The 20,195-nt window shown below is 44.9% G+C and overlaps 1 protein-coding gene across 1 annotated transcript in view; it reads right to left on the reverse strand.

The window, feature by feature from the left end:
• Positions 1 to 1,410: 1,410 nt before the first annotated feature.
• IBTK (inhibitor of Bruton tyrosine kinase) overlaps positions 1,411 to 20,195 on the reverse strand; it is a 53,747-nt gene continuing 34,962 nt past the window's right edge. Inside the window, exons 18-29 of the mRNA XM_081187326.1 lie at positions 18,787 to 18,904; positions 17,311 to 17,371; positions 16,404 to 16,531; positions 15,610 to 15,722; positions 13,648 to 13,796; positions 12,700 to 12,863; positions 11,948 to 12,040; positions 11,536 to 11,679; positions 5,897 to 6,031; positions 5,121 to 5,192; positions 4,901 to 5,033; positions 1,411 to 2,435 (exon numbers count right to left, since the gene is read on the reverse strand). Of these exons, the coding sequence (XP_081043452.1) occupies positions 2,310 to 2,435; positions 4,901 to 5,033; positions 5,121 to 5,192; positions 5,897 to 6,031; positions 11,536 to 11,679; positions 11,948 to 12,040; positions 12,700 to 12,863; positions 13,648 to 13,796; positions 15,610 to 15,722; positions 16,404 to 16,531; positions 17,311 to 17,371; positions 18,787 to 18,904 (1,436 nt within the window). The 3' untranslated portion in view covers positions 1,411 to 2,309. The remainder of the gene's footprint in view (positions 2,436 to 4,900; positions 5,034 to 5,120; positions 5,193 to 5,896; positions 6,032 to 11,535; positions 11,680 to 11,947; positions 12,041 to 12,699; positions 12,864 to 13,647; positions 13,797 to 15,609; positions 15,723 to 16,403; positions 16,532 to 17,310; positions 17,372 to 18,786; positions 18,905 to 20,195) is intronic.

Below are 20,195 nucleotides of genomic sequence, written 5' to 3' on the forward strand. Positions count from 1 at the left end.
GAGTGTGTCATGCAATTCCTTTGTACGTAATATTGCAAAATCTACTTTTTGGAGTTCAAGGGTACAAAATTCATTTACATCAAAATAATGAAGTGATGGACTTTTGCCCATTTGTAAAGAGTTTACAGAAGGAACAGTTTAACAGCCAGACAGCACTAATTTATTTTGCGACTGTCGCTGGCAAAGGACTCGCTTTGTAATTATAACAGACAAACTGGAGGGGGAGGCAAGGATTAAATCTGGACCTAAAGCAAAGTCAGGAGCTCACAGTTGGCACCTTCTCCAAATTTTGATTTGTCCCTTTGGGAGAAGCAGGCATGTTAAAAAATATATAAATAAAATGACCATAACACGACAGGCATGTAGTTGAAGCATATTCATTGCATGTTTGAAATTACTACTCGAGAGTGAACAAGAAAATGCAGCTACCTGTGATTCCCCAATAGTGTCAACAAAGCTCAGATGATGTTCCAAGGACTAACTCTAATCGTGGAACTTCACCAAGGTTAGTAATTTTAGTCACACAGAGGAAGATTTATGTTATATCCATGATATTTGTCATGAGTCCTCCTTCATCAGTTTATTCTTATTATAGCCACAACACACTGATCAACTAACCACTAGGAATTATCAGTTATACACTCCATTATTTTCTTGTGCAATAATAAGAATTTTGTCTAGTCAACTGTCTTTTTGCTTGGTATTTTGAAAACTCCTTGTGCAGTGCAGTCTTTTCCTCACTCTTCCCACACACAAAAAGGGCTATATCAAGAGCCTTCACCAGTACATGAGAAAATCAGCCATAGGTACACCTGTTGTATATATGAAGCATTATGAAAGACCTTAACTTGAGGGGGGAAACAGAGGGCGGATCTACACTAGTCATCTAGAACATTAAAAGTGTGTTATTAAAATGTGACAACAGAGGGTGCTATAAAAATAATACAGCTAATCCACAAAAATAACCCGCTAATTAATTGCGTATCCTGTGGTAACTCCTGCTAAACCACCACTTGCTCTTTATTGTGTTTAAAGAGTAATTTTTGGTGTTCAACTGCATACCATGAGATACAACTACATTTAATGTAGACTGCAGGTAACTAAACTGCGGCTCCAACTAATCTCAACCCTGACCACTGGCCATGTTGACTGTGGCTGATGGGAGTTTGGAGGTTCTAGCAGAGAAGTGTAGCTATCACATACCTTTGGCCAAGGAGTAGTGAATGAGAAAGGGGACACCCACCTGGTCAATCAGACCAGTCAAATCAACCCTGTAAGTCAAAGGAGTGAAAGACGTTGCAGTCACATCAGGGAGGTGGAGATCAACAATCTCCAAAGCTTCCCCATCATTTCAACAAATGTTGAGATAATTGAAATTTGGCCTCCCCACACCCACACATACACAAACTCTGATCGGACCAACAGCACTTTTAATACAGTTAACAAACATTCTTTTATAAGACTTTCCAATGACAAGAAAAATCATCCACAATCAGGCATAGGGTTTTGAACACAGAGTACCAATGCATCTGTTACAAGTGAAAATTGTCAAAATGCAATGCTCATTTGTATGAATAGTTTTAATGCTTAATTAATAGCATGTGCTTTTCTGGAAACATTTTGCAGTTTAGCATGCTGCTACCTACCCCCATCCCATTTTTGCCATACAAGCCAAAATATGCCTTTTTTCTATTTGATCTGGACTCCCAGAACAGTAAAGTCTGCATTATTACAAGGGCAGTCTCAGAAGAACTTGAATACCTACTTAAACCAGCACAAAATGCCTACCCAGTACAGACTTGTTTGTATAAGGCATGATGGCAACAAGCATTGTCCAGAATAGCAAGAATGAGGCACCGAAACATACCAGACATTGGATACCATTGCTTCAGCAGATGGCATTTTTTTTTCTTTTTCTCTTTTTACACACAGTAACAAAATTTAGGAAATCAAAATTTGTGGTATTCTGGCTGATCATTCATTTGCATTAATTCAACATGTATGCATGATATTGACAGTTCAGCTGTTGTTAACTGGAGAAAAAACACTTGGCTTTCCACCTTTTGCTAATTACTAAAAGGGTAAGCTCATACAGCCCTACTTATAACTACATATACTTAGTTTTAAGTATATGCAGACTTCATTCTCCATCTTCATAATATGAACCTTCGTAATATGAACAATTAGTAATGCAGTCGGATAAGGAAGATACATTTTCAAAGCAGGTATTATGTTGAAAAGAGATGGACACATGTTACTATCCTCAATCTTAGGGCACACATCTTCGTAAAATCCAAGATTAGTCCAGATCAATGCTTGTTCCACATTGGAGCTGCTATTGGCCCTTGTGGAGACCTTTCAACCACAACAAACTCATCGGGGTTGCCAACTGCTTGATAGTGGATTAACAGGTCCTGGATAGCACGTTCTTCTATCTGGAAGAAGAGAGTAACAAAGGGGAGGGTGATACTTTTTGAAATCTGACAGGGCTAAGGATGATGTTTACACAAGCAGAGAAGAACAGATGTCACCAGACCCTTAAGCCTCAAAGTGCCCAAATCTTCTGGCAAACTCAGTAGCACGGCAAAGCCTCGCAAGACGTACTGGTAATTAACTGTAATCCCACATTCTCCCAGATTCTTCCATTAAGGAAACAACACATCCAATTTCTCTTGAACCATGGCACAAGGGAATCAACTAAGCACATAGATCTATTGGTTAGGACTAGTTAAATCAAGGGAAGGGCCTCCAGTTGTTGTTGGACTGGCCTGTGCAACTGCTCCAGCGGAATCTCATACCAAACTGGGCCTGGAGCAGTTTAAGGCATTGGGTGATTTGTGAGTTTGGGGGGTGGACAGAATGCAGAGGACGCAGGAAGTCTGCCTGCATCTCCTTCTCCCCTGCCCCAACTGCATGCTTAGTTAGGCTTTAGAACCCTAATTAAACACAGTTCAAGGCTCCTGATTCGCTCTATTCAGATTTAAGTTGACTAGATTAGAGATGCTCTGAAATGCCAGATCAGGCCCTAAATTGGATTCAGGGGGGACATTCCCAGCCCTGTTGTTAGACTCCCTACTCCAATCAGCCCCAGCCAGAATGACAAACAGTCAGGATGAGGTGAGCTGTAGTCCAACAACACCTGGAAGGTGGCGGAATTATGAAATGAGAAATAAACAAATACAGTGGTACCCCGCAAGACGAACGCCTCGCAAGACGGAAAACCCGCTAGACGAAAGGGTTTTCCGTTTTGGAGGCGCTTCGCAAAACGAATTTCCCTATGGGCTTGCTTCGCAAGACGACAGCCCATAGGGAAGTCTCCGGGACAGCGGGGAAGCGCAGCGCGTCTTCCCCACTGTCCTCGGACCTCCTCCCGCCGCCGGACATCGGAACGAAGCTCCGATGCCCCGCGGGGGGGGAACGTCTCCTCCCGCCGCCGGACATCGGAACGAAGCTCCGATGCCCCGCGGGGGGGGGGGAGAACGTCTCCTCCCGCCGCCGGACATCGGAACGAAGCTCCGATGCCCGGCGGGGGGGGAGAACATCTCCTCCCGCCGCCGGACATCGGAACGAAGCTCCGATGCCCGGCGGGGGGGGGGGAACATCTCCTCCCGCCGCCGGACATCGGAACGAAGCTCCGATGCCCCGCGGGGGGGGAACGTCTCCTCCCGCCGCCGGACATCGGAACGAAGCTCCGATGCCCCGCGGGGGGGGAACGTCTCCTCCTGCCGCCAGACATCGGAACGAAGCTCCGATGCCCCGCGGGGGGGGGGGAGAACGTCTCCTCCCGCCGCCGGACATCGGAACGAAGCTCCGATGCCCGGCGGGGGGGGGGGAGAACATCTCCTCCCGCCGCCGGACATCGGAACGAAGCTCCGATGCCCCGCGGGGGGGGAACGTCTCCTCCCGCCGCCGGGCATCGGAACGAAGCTCCGATGCCCCGCGGGGGGGGGGAAACGTCTCCTCCCGCCGCCGGACATCGGAACGAAGCTCCGATGCCCGGCGGGGGGGGGAGAACGTCTCCTCCCGCCGCCGGACATCGGAACGAAGCTCCGATGCCCGGCGGGGGGGGACGTCTCCTACCGCCGCCGGACATCGGAACGAAGCTCCGATGCCCGGCGGGGGGGGAACGTCTCCTCCCGCCGCCGGACATCGGAACGAAGCTCCGATGCCCGGCGGGGGGGGAGAACGTCTCCTCCCGCCGCCGGACATCGGAACGAAGCTCCGATGCCCCGCGGGGGGGAACGTCTCCTCCCGCCGCCGGACATCGGAACGAAGCTCCGATGCCCCGTGGGGGGCGGGGAACGTCTCCTCCCGCCGCCCGGCATCGGATGGCTTTCCTGAAGACTTGGGGTGGGAGGAGGGTTTTCCTTCCCACCGCCAACATTCAGAATGCTGTTCTGAATGTTGGCGGTGGGGAGGAAAAACCCTCCTCCCACGCAAGCCCCGGGAACAGAGGGAAAGCGCTGCGCGCCTTCCCCTCTGTTCCCGTACCTGTCCTGAAGGCTTGCGGTGCGGAGAAAAGCCCTTCTCCGCACCGCCAACCTGGCAAGCGGTTTCCCTAGGAACGCATTAATTGATTTTCAATGCATTCCTATGGGAAACCGTGCTTCGCAAGACGAAAAACTCGCAAGAAGAAAAAACTTGCGGAACGAATTAATTTCGTCTTGCGAGGCACCACTGTAATACTGAACTGGCATTAAGAAAATACTTGACTTGAAGGTTTGTGAATAACACAACATATCATAAACAACATAGCAGAATGTTATATCGGATTGTATTTTCAAAAAGTGGTTGTAAACAGCTTGTTGGGACCAAAGGTCTTGGTAAAAATGTACTTAATAAAATAAAAAGAATGGTAATCAGCCACTCTTAACTTATTGTACTGAGCATTTTGCCTTACCTGGATCAAAGCTAAAGGTTTCTCTCTACTCCGGATGAGAGCAGCTTCTTGCTGGAGTTCTTCCTCGACAATTTCTGCAAATGTGATAGTTGTTGCTACAACTGGACTCATAACGGATGCTGCCAACCAAGGGCTGCAAGGTAGATTACCAAATGAAAGATGTCACCACATCGCAGAAGACATTTTCCTACAAATACTTTTAATTACAAATCCAACTTACTTCAGATTTTCTGACAGTGTTGGTTCATTAAAATGTTGATTTTCAGCCCCGACAGCAGTGGCAGTTGAGCATCTAGAGACACAAATCAAATATTAACAGAAGAACTGTTGATTAAAAACACCACCTAAGGAAGTAAAAAGGTTGCCAGCCAACATGAATTCTGGTCTCTGGAATAGTATGAGGAATACATATTTTGACTAGAATTTGTTTTCTTTTTTAATAAATAAATCCCACATTTTCCATTTTGATTAAAAACAACAACAAGGCAAGTTTTATTTATCTACAGAAACCAGGGCATCTATTTATGAAAAGTGGGGATAGAAGCCACCTCCCTTCACTAATGGGATGGCATGGGTCAGGGTAGAGATTATTATTTTTAACAGCCACGCAGAAAGTAGACTATACCTCTCTCTCTATTGTTCCCCCCCAACTCCTTCATTTACATTAAACTGGTGTGCACACCCAAAGAATTAACATTATACACACATCGCACTTGAACTGCTTCTGAGAATAAGCTTCCTTAAGCCACTTCACTGATTAAGCTATCAAATTAGTCATATCTATACAATATTATGGAAGTACCGTAAGTGATCTATCATTTATTCTGTTCAGTAATTTATGATAGCTTTAAAACAATGAAATACAGCATGCTATCAGAACAGATATTCAACTAAAATGAGATGCTCTGTATTTAAGTATTTAAATAGCTTTTTATATTGATGTGCACAACTTCCGTGCTCGCCAGAAATGTGCAAATAAATGTTATACTTTCTCACCTCAGAGATTTTTGATCTTGTGCATCGTCCATCACTTTAGCACAATGTTTTCCAGGACTGGCACCAACTGTTCTTTTCCCTTCCTCCAAGAGATTACGGAATGACTTTGGCGAAGCAGACTGCAATGAAGAAGCCCTTTAGGAGAAAAGAGGGATAAAGTCTCAAACCCTTGTACCTTTTGTGCTATATTTGAGTCACACCAAACTAAATGAATCAAACACTGCTATGCTGTAACTTCCAGAAGATCCTAGAGATTTTTCTGTCTGAAAATTATTTTACCAACAGACTAAAATTGTGTGAAAATCCTAATTAACACAAATCTGTTGCATGTCCATGGCTGTTTATTACTTACTTAAGAGTATTTATATCCTACCAACCAACTGGAGTTATTGAGTCATCTTAAGTATACTGAAGACCCTACAAAACAGACAGGAGTTACTAGGCAAAAGTGCTTACTAGCCTCACCCAGCACTCCCAAACTTGAGTCCCTAGGTGTTGGACTACACATTCCATAGAGACTGGTTGGGGATGACAGGAATTGTAGTCCAACAACAACAACAACTACTACTGAAGACCAAAGATGGATGAAGGCTGCAGACACATACTCTAGTACTAATGCAATTGGCAACAGGTGGTAAAAGAAGATCTGGTTATTCCCCAACTATTCACAAACAGTGAGGCATCACTTTACCTTACCATTAGTTACACTGAAACATTGTTGCCCATTGGAGAGATCCTTTCAAGCATTTTTAACATTGTTGTAGATCTCTTCTGAGCAGTCTATAAATACCTCCTTTTTAAAGGAACAAAATTTGATTTGCAACTCTCGTTTTGAGAATAATACTTGGCTTCAAGTTAGACTGACTACTGGTAATTGTTTTGCTGAACTCAGGACTGGGGCAGAGGTGCCAACTTGAATAAAATATTGGGCGGGCTAGATAAGCCTTGCCCTGCACAATCGATCACATGACATGGCACACATACCATTTGAATGACAATGGCCATTGACTTTGGAGGGCTCCGGCACCCTCAAATATTTTATGGGGGGTAGGGTGGGGGTGAAGGGACATTGGTCCCTAGAAGTTGGCTCCTATGGACTGGGGAAAGCTTTTGCATGAGACTTGAAAGATCATTGAGGGCTGTAACCTGAGGTACCACTGTAATAGTATTTGGTGGGGGAATGCAGCATCTCTCAGCAAAGGTATTACTGCACTCCCCCACCAAATACTATTACAGTGGTACCTCAGGTTACATACGCTTCAGGTTACAGACTCCGCTAACCCAGAAATAGTGCTTCAGGTTAAGAACTTTGCTTCAGGATGAGAACAGAAATCGGGCTCCGGTGGCGCGGCGGCGGCAGCAGGAGGCCCTATTAGCTAAAGTGGTGCTTCAGGTTAAGAACAGTTTCAGGTTAAGTACGGACCTCTGGAACGAATTACCGTATTTTTCGCCCTATAGGACGCACCGGCCCATAGGACGCACCTATTTTTGGGGGGGGGGGAATCAAGGGGAAAAAAATTATTTCCCCCCAGGTTTGCGCAGCCATCCCCAAGCTAGAAGAGGGAGACGGAGCACTTCGTCTCCCTCTTCTGCCTTCAGGGACAGCTTGGCCCGCTACCCCGCGAGCTTGTGGGGCTGGCGGGGGGAGAAGCAGGCTTGCTTCTCCCCCCGCCAGCCTCCAGATCAGGTCAGGGAATAGCGGGATGGCGGCGCTTCGCCATCCGCCTATCCCCCAGCTTGTGGGGCTGGCGGGGGGGGGGAAGCAGGCTTGCTTCTCCCACCCCCAGCCTCCAGTTCAGGTCGGGGAATAGCGGGATGGCGGCGCTTCGCCATCCCCCTATCCCCCGAGCTTGTAGGGCTGGTGGGGGGGAGAAGCAGGCTTGCTTCTCCCACCCCCAGCCTCCAGTTCAGGTTGGGGAATAGCGGGGTGGCGGCGCTTCGCCATCCCCCTATCCCCCGAGCTTGTGGGGCTGGTGGGGGGGGGGAGAAGCAGGCTTGCTTCTCCCACCCCCAGCCTCCAGATCAGGTCAGGGAATAGCGGGGTGGCGGCGCTCCGCCATCCCCCTATCCCCCAAGCTTGTGGGGCTGGCGGGGGGGAGAAGCAGGCTTGCTTCTCCCCCCGCCAGCCTCCAGATCAGGTCGGGGAATAGCGGGGTGGCGGCGCTGCACCTCCCCGCTGTCCCCAGCTTTTGGGTGCAGGCTGCTGCCCGCAAGCCTTGCGAGCCCGCGGGACATCCCGCCGGGCTTGCAAGACTTGGGATAGCTTCCTGAAGCCTGGAGAGCGAGAGGGGTCGGTGCGCACGGACCCCTCTCGCTCTCCAGGCTTCAGCGAAAGCCTGCATTCGCCCCATAGGACGCACCCAGATTTCCCCTTCATTTTTGGAGGGGAAAAAGTGCGTCCTATAGGGCGAAAAATACGGTAAGTACTTAACCTGAGGTACCACTGTATAATAAGTGCACCTTGAAAACTTGGTCAGAGGTATTTTTTGCTGGGAGTGTGTGCTAGTTTACCTTCAACCTTTTATTTGCTTGCCAACAATTGTGCTTCCAAAAATGCTCAACGCTGGGTTTGTTTTTATTAATTAATCTTCAAAGAACACTCCACAGTCCTAACTCCCCCCCCCCCGTAAACCATGAAACTAGAGGTTTCTTTTGGCAAGCATGGTTTAAGATATATTGAGTCTCCATGTCAACCAAAAAAAGAAGAAGAAGAAAGTTCCAGAAGGTCCCACACCCATCTGGCATGTTGTCTTGCCAGTAGAGCTGCTGAATTTCCAAGACAAGGATCTTGTTTCACTGCAAAACAAAAGTTCTGGAGAATGCCACATACTGCAAGCACGGAAACCTCAACGTGGTGCCAAATGTATGCATGTGAGTTCATTTGGGCTTCAAAGCAGTCAGGGTTATACCAGAACTCAACAAGCTTAAGACAAATGCAAACTCTTTTCTGTCACTCTAAATTAGTTAAGTCAAGAATCCTTAATGAGAACCATGTTTGTTAATGAGGAATTGTCATCAATCCAGCAGTAGTATGTTTTTTTTTTATATATATATATATATATATTTGCTTTCGTAGATTTTCACGGGTACAGGAATGCAGGTTTTGGTGTCTTCGGGTGTCTTCCCGTGTAAGAGTTGGGGTGTCTAGGCGACGTTTCGACGAGGTCTCACTCGTCATCTTCAGGCTGGTGCTTTCGGCTTCTTGTTACTGGAACAGAGCAGGATCTCAGTGTTTGAGTTCCTATAAATACTGTTGAGGGGGTGTGGTGTATAGCCTCCAACGTTCTGGGCAGAGAGGAAGTTCCCAGGTTAGTGTGTCTTTTCTTCTTTTGTTCATTAATTACTTGAGGGATATCTTGAGTGATTTCTTGAGTGATATTCTGAGTACCACTTAGGAGGGTCATTAGGTGTGGATTAGTTGCTAAAGCTTTCGTGTCTTGACCTCTTGAGCTTGTGAAGAGTTTTTTCTGAGAAGATGGCTGTACTGCACTTAGTTGTGCTCTGGCTTGGCTTCGTGTATAGGGGCGAGCTGTGGTTTTGTGCCCTGTGCCAGCCAGATCTGTAAATAGCCAATATCCTCAGAAACCCCAAAGATAAAATCCAGTTAGAAAACCAAGGGGTCTATGAAATACCCTGCAAAGTCTGCCCAGCCACGTACATTGGACAAACAAACAGACGAATAAATGCACGTATCGCAGAACACAAGAATGCCATCAAAAAAGAAGAAAAAACTTCCTCTCTTTACCAACACATGAAAGAAACAGGACACGAAATTAATTTTTCAGATTCCAAATTGCTCTTTAACATGGAACACCACCACAAGAGAATAATCATGGAAGCCATCGAGATAGAGAAACACCCTCACAACATGAACAAGCGTGACGATACGTCCCGCCTGCCAGACATCTGGAAAATAGCCCTCCCCACAAAAACCGACACCAGAACCAGAGGCACACAGAACGCCATCTCCAATCAACCACACCAGACCCAAACCCAGACCCTCTCCACAGATAAATTACAGACACCATCCAGTAGCCAAACCATAGTGGCACCTCCGGATGCTGCACCCCCCTGCAATCCCTACACAGATCTGGCTGGCACAGGGCACAAAACCACAGCTCGCCCCTATACACGAAGCCAAGCCAGAGCACAACTAAGTGCAGTACAGCCATCTTCTCAGAAAAAACTCTTCACAAGCTCAAGAGGTCAAGACACGAAAGCTTTAGCAACTAATCCACACCTAATGACCCTCCTAAGTGGTACTCAGAATATCACTCAAGAAATCACTCAAGATATCCCTCAAGTAATTAATGAACAAAAGAAGAAAAGACACACTAACCTGGGAACTTCCTCTCTGCCCAGAACGTTGGAGGCTATACACCACACCCCCTCAACAGTATTTATAGGAACTCAAACACTGAGATCCTGCTCTGTTCCAGTAACAAGAAGCCGAAAGCACCAGCCTGAAGATGACGAGTGAGACCTCGTCGAAACGTCGCCTAGACACCCCAACTCTTACACGGGAAGACACCCGAAGACACCAAAACCTGCATATATATATATATATATATATATATATATATATATATATATATATATATATATATATATATTCAAAAAGGACATTAAAATAAATTCCATTATCCAATGAGCCATAATTCTTTTTAAAGAAAAAAATACTATAAGATTTCACACTGATGGTCTGCTTAAAGCTTTTAGGGGGTTTGCCATTTTCCATTTTTTGCAGCCAAAGGAATTTTATGAAGGAAGTTTGGCCATCTATGCCCACATTAAAATTAAACCAAAACTCATTCCACAGCTGAAGTACACCAATGTATGCCAGTGTAATGTATTGTAGTGGAAAGAAAAATAAATTTCCAACCATGTTGAAATGTCTGCTCAGCTATGGAGCTCACTGTGTAATATTGGCCTAGTCATCATCTCTCAGCCAATGCAAGTTCAAAGGGCTGTTGAGAATATGCAGTGGGGAAATGTCGTGTATCCTGAGCTCCTCGTAGGAAGCACAGGATACAAACATGACAGATATATAATGCAATTTTAAAAGGTTCCCAGTGTGTTCCCCCCCCCCTCACCTTGGGCTACTGTGGAAAACTACAAAACTTTGGAAATGCTTTAGAAAATGCAATATTTGCTTACTTTGTACAAGGTCCCAGATGCAATCTAAGACAACTCTAGTTAAAAAGAAAGGTGCAAAAGAGAAGGAAAGAATTCTGGCAAGACGGTGAACAGCACTAAGTTAGATGGGTCAATAGCATGATTCTGTAGAAGGCAGCTTGACCGAGAAAATATAGATGATTGCAATAGCCTGGTTTTCCAGACTCTTGAAACCCTACTGATCAGTTATTTCAGATTAACATATCACACTTCATACAGAGTAGTCAACTCCTCAAAATTAGCACTGCAGTTAGTCGTTTGTATATATAGGTTTGTTCATGAACCCTGAGAAAGCTTGCCCACACCAGAAAAGAGACAATTCTGAAAATACTACTTGGGTTCAGATAAATTCCTCACTACTTAATAAGTTACTTAGGTGTTCTGCTCAGCTGAAACAAAGCTTATTTTAAAGACTGAAATAGATCCCAGCAAGCATTAACACGAAGGCATACTAAGAAACATACCACACATTCCCTGGTTTTGCAGCATTTTGGGGTGCTGGTGGCATGGCTGCCTCTGGCACAATCTCTGGGCTGTTATCCTTAGCAGCCATAGCAATCAGCTTCCTTTGCTTCTGAGAAAGCTTACTTCCATGAGAAGTGGGTCTACTAAAAATTACAAACAGAAACGTGAAGTAGTTTACTACAGCCTATCAAATCCCTCCTGATCTGTTTTTACACAATCATGCAATTAAAAAACAGTATTTCTGAGGCAAGACAGGTGCTATATCATCAGGTAGATCAGAGCCCCATAAAATAATTTCCAAAGTTTCAAAGCCCCCCCTCAAAAATTAGGAATTTATAAGTAAGTTAAGAATTTAAATTAACACAAATAGCTCTTATCATTTCTCTTATTAAATCATTTTCTTTTACCAACCCTGAATTTATCTTTGGCATGCTTCCACATTTTTGCATGTTTTCTTCAATTTCCATAATAGTTCTTAAATCCATAGCAGGGGGACTGGCAGGACTGAATGAAACAACAACAACACCACAACAAGTTGTTACTTTTCAAGACATCCATTTTTACTTATCTTCTGCTTGCCAAGTACCACTGAAATATTCTATATCTTGCATATATTTTGTAACCGGATGTATAATTTATGTCTCCTTCCTCAATTATGGCAAACCTCAAATAGAATGTTTTATATGTTTTTCAGGGAACACATGCAAACATCAGGGACACTTTTAGTTTCGCTGACGATGCCCAATACATTAACTTTTAGTTTGTGTGAAGTTTGGCGACATGGTTTGGCGACCATGAAGTAGATACTTAAAAGCCAGCATGTTTGGGCTGTAACTTTTACACAGCTAAAGTTGTAATAACTCCCAATGAAAAGGGGAAAGTAGCACTTTCAACACAGAGTCAATATAATTGCTTTCAACTTAATGTGCATAACTACCACTAAATAACCTAGTCATCTGATGTGTCAGAAAACATGTCAACAACTATGCAGGCCAAATGCCCTCTGGAATGTGAACTTCCCTTCCACAATGAAGACTCACAAGGATGGAGGAGAAATTCAATTCACATTTTAACTTACCTAATTCATGGTATCAGCAACCGACTCTATTAATACTGTTAATAACTCAGCACATGACACACGTGGGAAAAAACAAAATATATACCTAAAAGAGCTGATAACCCAGTTGGAAGAGCTTGCGGAGGTGTTTTTGTTGTTAGGAATGCACTGTGGAAGAGATATTTTTTGCAACGATGTTCTCTCGGGTATTTTCACCTCTTTTTTAGCATTTGGAACGTGTGCACTGGAAACACACATTTTCTCTTTCACCTAAAGTCAAAGCACACTAAAATTACACAGTTTTAAGACACAATATGTGCATTTAGAGACAAATCTGATGAGAACAAAACCAGATTCTGCATTTAATCCAAAGTAGATCCAGAGAGCTACTTCAGGCATGCCCAAGAGTTTGGCATGAATCTCATATTCTGTGGGATTTTCAACACCCTTCAGCTTTAGAAATGGTTTGCCATGCAACACAGTCTGGAAGGTCTGTGGCTTAACATGTCAAAAGCCCTGCATGGTGCTCTGGACTGCACTGTGAATGTATTTCAAGAGTGTAATCGTGTTCACAGTAAGTGGTATTTATAAGAGCTACAGTCCTTCAAGTTTTAAGAGAATCCTTTTATAACTTATTCATATTACTGCATCCAATACAACTATTCAATTAAATGCAACAATGTAGCCATTTCGCTCCTTTAAAATTTATGCTACATTAAGCATAGAAGGTATTCTGTTATGTGGCATACATAAAGATTAGAAAGAAGCCAACTAAAGAAGAGACACAATATCTGCATTATTCAGTTACCAAATGAATATACATTAAATGTGTCTCATCACAGCCACACCAGAAATTTGAAGACCCATCAAGGTTTGTTTGCTGTTCAAGAAGATCCCCAAGCTTCTTCTTTTGGGGGTTTTTTGGTTTTGTTTTTTTGCAAACTCAAAAGCAAAAAAAGAGAAAAGATTGGCACACATGTTTAAAAACATTAGATGCTGTGTTTTATTTAATTAGTAAACACTGAGGCAAACAGAGAAATTAAAATGCTCTAACCTCAACTTTATCTGCATTGAATCCTGCTGTGAAGTCAGGGGACTGCAAATCTCTGGGGCTATTCACTCCTACGTAGCTACCTTCAGAATCCGAGGTCAGCATTTCAGGAAGGGATTCAATGGAGTTGGTTTTATCTAGTTTCAGTATCCCTACAAGTATTAGGAGAGGAAGGAAAAAAGAAATGGTTAGTCTCTGTAATTCAAGCTTGATTAACACCATATCCTGGCAATGTAAGTTTCCTGAGATGCAAAAGTTTTTTGAGTTGGGGTGGGGATTGCTATCCTATGCCTTACAGCCCATCTGCTTGACTTCAAAAGATCCAGCTCTGATCTCACCCTTGCATCCAGGCGCATGCACACACCACCAACAGCTACACTTGCTACACCAGCCAGTTTAGCAGATAGCTTCCTCACTCCAATCTCAGCATTTACTCTTCACTACTTATCTGTACAGGGACGCAGGTGGCACTGTGGGTTAAACCACAGAGCCTAGGACTTGCCGATCAGAAGGTCGGCAGTTCGAATCCCCGCAACGGGGTCAGCTCCCGTTGCTCGGTCCCTGCTCCTGCCAACCTAGCAGTTTGAAAGCACATCAAAGTGCAAGTAGATAGTTACCGCTCCGGTGGGAAGGTAAACGGCGCTCCGTGCGCTGCTCTGGTTCGCCAGAAGCGGCTTAGTCATGCTGGCCACATGATCCGGAAGCTGTATACCGGCTCCCTCAGCCAATAAAGCGAGATGAGCGCTGCAACCCTAGAGTCGGTCACTACTGGACCTGATGGTCAGGGGTCCTTTACTTATCTGTACAGTGGTACCTCGCATTAAGAACTTAATTTGTTCTGGAGGTCCGTTCTTAATCTGAAACTGTTCTTAACCTGAAGCACCACTTTAGCTAATGGGGCCTCCCATTAGCTAAACAGAAGAGTGTCTTCTGCTTCTCCTGATGCCCAGTGCTACTGCTGCCAGTGCTGGGGCAGCAGCCAAACTGGACGCTAAGGAATATGTATGCATGTATGTATTCTGACATCCCTTGAAATTGTTTGTTTCTGCAAGGTCCTGTTGAGGCTCTGGGAGTCAACACCAGTGATCGGGTTATCTATTATGCATTTTATAGTTGTACTGTAATAATGATACAAACAAGCCATCTTGCGATACAGAATAACGTAACGAGTTTTTCAATTGAAGATTTCAGTTTGCTCTACTTTGTCATGGGCTATTGAGAGGAAACTCTTGCTTATAATGGAGAGAGTGAGAGAGACAGAGACAGAGAGAAACAGCCAGCAGCTGAATGCACCACATCGGACACAAGTGAACTGGCTTCATCACTTTTACTGCAATGAAGTTGCCTGCAACTGTCTGCAGAGGTCAGGGGAAAGCCCTGTCTCATTTCAGCACAGCTCTTTGCAGCTTTGGGGTACAATTTACAGAGCTTAATCAAAACATTATGTATTATCAAGTCCACAGCCACAATGAAAGCAAAAACAAATGGCAATACAGTAGCAACAAGCCCCAGCAAGTCACTCACACCAACAACTTCTCAGCCTGGAAAACGATTGTCACATGATACAACAGATTTACAACAGATTTACAATATTACATGGAAAACAAAGTGGCAGATGACACATGTGAATCAGAAACCTTCCGCTGATCCTGTCAGGTGGAAAGGGTTCTAGAGGAACAGGTAGAGAGCCACAAGTAACTCGACCATGGTATCAAGAAAGCATGCATACTAATTGCTTCTCACATGATCCATACAATATTCACAGTGTATTAGGTGACTAGTCTTCAACCATGTTGAGATCCATGCATCCCAGAGCTAATTCTGGCATTACAGAACTAACAGAAACCGAGAACCATACCTAGTACACTACTATTATGTGAGTATGCAGATTTACTTAAGTGATAAAAACCACTTTAAAAGCAATCTACAAATCAGCAGTGAAAACAAAGCTCATCTGCCACTAACCTGTAGAGGGTGGGCTCTGAATAATATCAGAAAGATTATACCCTCCTGAGCTGTCTGACCGTTTTCGTGGCTTCTTCTTCGCCTTTGCTTTTGCTTTTTTGAAAAGAGCTTCCCTGGTTTAAAGCAAAACACTTTTATTTAGATTCCACTTACTTTTTTATTGTGACAAACAGAATTTCAACTTTTCTTACTACATTCTCCCAGGCCCAAGTTTTCCCAAATTAAGGCCCGTGTCTTTTCCTAACCCAGTTTTTTAAAGCTATTTTAGACAAACCTTTTTTAAAAATAAAAATACAAGAATTTGTTTCCTTAAATTTAAGTGTCTGAGCTCTACAAATCACCCCCTGCTTTAACAAATACCGTTTCTCCATCTTTTCCTGCTCAGCTCTGAATTGGGATAATGAGATTCACACTGGGGATTTACGATACCCAGGGAACATAACACAGTGCATTTAAAAGCAAATTACTTTCATAATCCTTTCTCCACCCCACCCCAGTCCCCCTTACTATTTGAACCAAAAGATGTATGGGCAGTAGTTTTTCCTTACCAAAGAAAATTCTGACATTTAAAAACTTTTATATGGAATGTGTTTACTGACACCAATCCACAGTGTTCCATTCTAGCTGCAGATTTGCTGCTTAGAATAACTGAAAACAAATAGGAACACAGCAGTGAGAGGTGGGCAGAGCAATGCAAACCTGCCGCTGAGGCTCTGTGAAGCAACAGAGCTACTGCCACAATAGAAGCCTCGTCACTCACAGCAGTAGAAGGTGGAGGGCAGGCAGACACTTACTGAGTAGTTTGCTCTGCACTCAGCTCTTCTTTCAGGAAGACAAAGGTTTCTCCTTCCTCAGGCTCCAAGGAACTAATATCAGGGCCATCTTGGTATGGAGTAATTACCCTTCTGACCATAGCAGGAATCTACAACATCATAAATGCTTGTTAAGCTGTGCACTAGGAAAAACAAGTAAGAATTGAATGCATATTTTAAAAATCTGTGCTGTTGTGCGTTTTGAAATCCCATAAAATCCTGTTTGGAAGAAGAGTGACTAACCCCCAGTTTGGGGGCCTCGTTTCCCACTTTTTTGGGGGGGTCTCCCTGCACCCAGACCCCACTATTTTTGGTGGCAGCAAAGAGAACAAACATTAAAGGTGACAAAGCACTGACGTGGATGGAGCGCAGGGCTCCCAGGTCATTGGACTGATTATTTCAGTCAAGAGGGCCACATACACTGCTGGTATATGGCTCCCAGAGGCTTGCCTCAGGGTAAATATGGTCCTCATACCAAAAATGAACAGTCACCCATCTCTTGTTTAAAGTAAGGCATGGTAGAGAAACCCTCCATACGATTAATCTAAGGATGTGTTGGCATATATAGATGATTCATAAAGTAACCTAAAACATTTGGAGTAATATAATCGAAGTAAAGTTGTAAATACCTGGTGAAGCCTTGACAAAGTTTCTAAACCTATATTTTATTTATTATAACGACAGTTCAGCAGACTCTGGAGGAGTCTTGCTTTAGTATCTGCTGGACTCTTTTTCTATTATGGCAATTTAAACCATGAGACAGATTATCAATGCTGCACAATTAGAAAATAAATTGGTCAGAATTTCTTTTAACAAAAGACATATCAAGACATTTCATCACTCAAGCTGCTTTAAAATGTAGCCTACTTAAACGAATAATAGTACTTACCATTTTTCTGTAGGAAACGGAAAGGTCCTTCAAAACGTCCTCACTTAAAACATCTAGAGCCCTAAGACAAACACACATTAAATGCAAATTCAAGAGTGGCTCGCTGATGACACTCAACATTTAGTTGTGCCAAAGCACAAGGAAATGAAAGGCAATCTTGATAAATTCTACTTAATTCATAAAGTATTTGAGTGTACTGATAACAGAACAAGATTCTAAAGTGCTGGGGATCGACTGAGTTGCTACAGACCTTAGACCTGTAAATGCCTGCTTGTGAACTGTCTCTTGGCTTAGTCCCAATTCTAGAATTTCCAGGTAATCTTTTTTTATTAATGGTACAAGTGTGAATGGGTGGAAAGAGTAAAGATACAACAGCCCTCCAGATAACAACTTCCCAAGACCAGGAATCAAGAAGAACTACAGGTGCTGCTATGACGGTACAGAAAAGAGAATCTGCTGGTGAAGTATGCAAGGAAAAATGATGAAAGGAAAGAGAACAGACAAGAGCAGAGATTATGTAGAGCAACCTCTCCCAATCTGGTGCCCTCCATGTTTTTGACTACAATTCCCATCAAACCTGACTATTGGCTATGCTGGCTGGGACTAATGGGAGTTGTGGTCCAAAATATCTGGAAGGATGAGGAAGGTTGGTTTAGACATGGGATGCAGCCTGTCATTCAGAAGGCAGCAATAGCAAAATGGATCAAACAGAAGAGCGCAGAAGACTGTGAGAACAGGCAAAAGATCTGAGTGGTAAATATTAAGGGAACAGAACTGGGAAATCTAGAACCTAGGCCCATGTAACTTGAAACTGATGTAGTAAAAGACAGGGATCCAGTACAGGCACAAACCCTCTTCAGGCATTGTGTGGAGTGCCCTACCTGGGTGGATGGAGCAGCCAAGTAATTTGGGGCAATGACAATAAAGATATTATTATTATTATTATTATTATTATTATTATTATTATTATTATTATTATTGCTCCTGTGTTGAGTAACATGGCAGCAGGAAGTGGCAATACCATGAATAACTCCATCCACTAGCCTTCAGATGAATAGCACATCTATCTAAGATGACAAAGCTTATCTGTACACAGCTGAATACTCAAAGGCCCTGTACACTACTTGGCGTGTCCCTGTTACTCAGCACATGAGCCTTAATGCCCGAAGGGAGCTATAGTTACTTTTGCCAAACCTCCAAAACCTATTAAATAATGGCTCCCTCACTCCATTCTGAAAATCTGTTTGAAATGTGACACAAGCATTCTCTTTAAAGAGCATGTGTTTATCAATGTCACTTGCTTGCCAGCTTTTTATTTTAAAATGTTCATGTGTTACATTTTCAAACTGATTTTTAAAACTGGTGTGTTGATGTCAAAGCAGGAAACTCTCAATGCATGTTAATATACTACTCATTTCCCTGTGGGTTATGGTCTGAGACAGTAGTTGAGCATGGAGTGCCAGGGATTGCTTTTACCTTGTTTCAAGTATAGCTGCCATGTTTAGAACGATGAATTGCAAGCAAGATTGTTTCAATTGCTCAGCGTTGTACATAGCTGCAAACTCCAGAAGCTCAGCAGCATTCTTCAAAGTAACTGAAATTGGGGGGAACGGAAGAGAATACATTTCCCAAGCCATTTCTGTTAAAATGCCACTTATCCACAATATAAATTTATAGTGCTTTGCGGTATGTTCTAGGGCAGGGGTGCCCAACCTTTTTTCACGGAGGGCCAGATTTGATGAAGTGAAGGGCCGTGAGGGCCAACCAAAGTTGTTGCGCTTTTTTTAGGATTGAAATTGTTGAGCTTTTTTTTTTTTTTAGGGTTGAAGTTGTTGAGGGGTTTTTTGAGGATTTTACCCCATAAACTGCCGAAGGGGCCGGATTAGGCCCCCAAAATGGACTTTGGACATGTCTGTGGTAGAGCCTTTGGCCAACAAGGGAATCAAAGGTGTGCTAAAAGTGGGAAAGGAGATTGCAGAGGAGCTGAACGGATTATTTGTATCTGTCTTCAGAGCAGAACACTCGCGAGTAACATAAAAGTAATAAGGTGAAACAGGAGAGATGCGAGCCGGGAAGGGCGACAGAAGGGCCCGGCCGGGCGGCGACTCACCTCGCAGGCGGCGCACCATCCCTTTGGCCGAGGCGAGGCGGCAGTGGCTGCTCAGCAACCTCCTTGCCCGTCTCCTCGTGAGGGAAACGCGGCGTCGGCGTCGGGGCGCCTCCGGCAGAGCAAGGCCGCTGGCCTGCCTTCCCCTCCGCCTTCCTCCTTTTCGCCGCGCCGCCTGCACCTCCGCTGCCTCCCGCTCTCGGCGGGCCCTCCCGGGCGTCGGGCTCCGAGGGCGAAGGCACCCCTCCTCGGCCCCACTCCACCACGCCCATCTGCAGCACGGCCCCCACTGCCACGCTCCCACCAGCCGCCCTGGCCGCTTCGCCCGCTTCCTCCTCGGGCTTGAAACCCGGGTTGTCCCGGCTCCAGGCCTGCCTCGAGCAAGACGAGTGCGGCGGCAACGGCAAGCAAGGCGAAGGAGGAGGAGGAGAAGGAGAGGAAGCAGCGGCGACGACTCCGCCACCGCCGCTGCTGTCCGGCGGGTCCCGCAGCCGCCCCAGCTCCAGATGCTCCAGGCCGCCGGGAGGGCAAAGTCCCGCTATGGCCCCCCGACCCTGGACAAAGGCCGCCGCCGCCTCAGAAATTTTCTCTCAGGCCGGCCGAGTAACGGCGCGGGAAGGGAGCGCTTTCGCTTTCTCCACCGTCCGCCTTCCAGCCCCCCAGCCCCGCCCACAGCGCGCCGCCTCGCAGGGGGAAGCGGGCTGGCAGCTACACGGGCCACATGACAAGGTCTGGCGGGCCGGATTTGGCCCGCGGGCCTTGTGTTTGACACCCGTGT

This window comes from Podarcis bocagei (genome assembly GCF_964188305.1).
Source record: "Podarcis bocagei genome assembly, chromosome: 3".
Taxonomy (NCBI): Eukaryota; Metazoa; Chordata; class Lepidosauria; order Squamata; family Lacertidae; genus Podarcis; species Podarcis bocagei.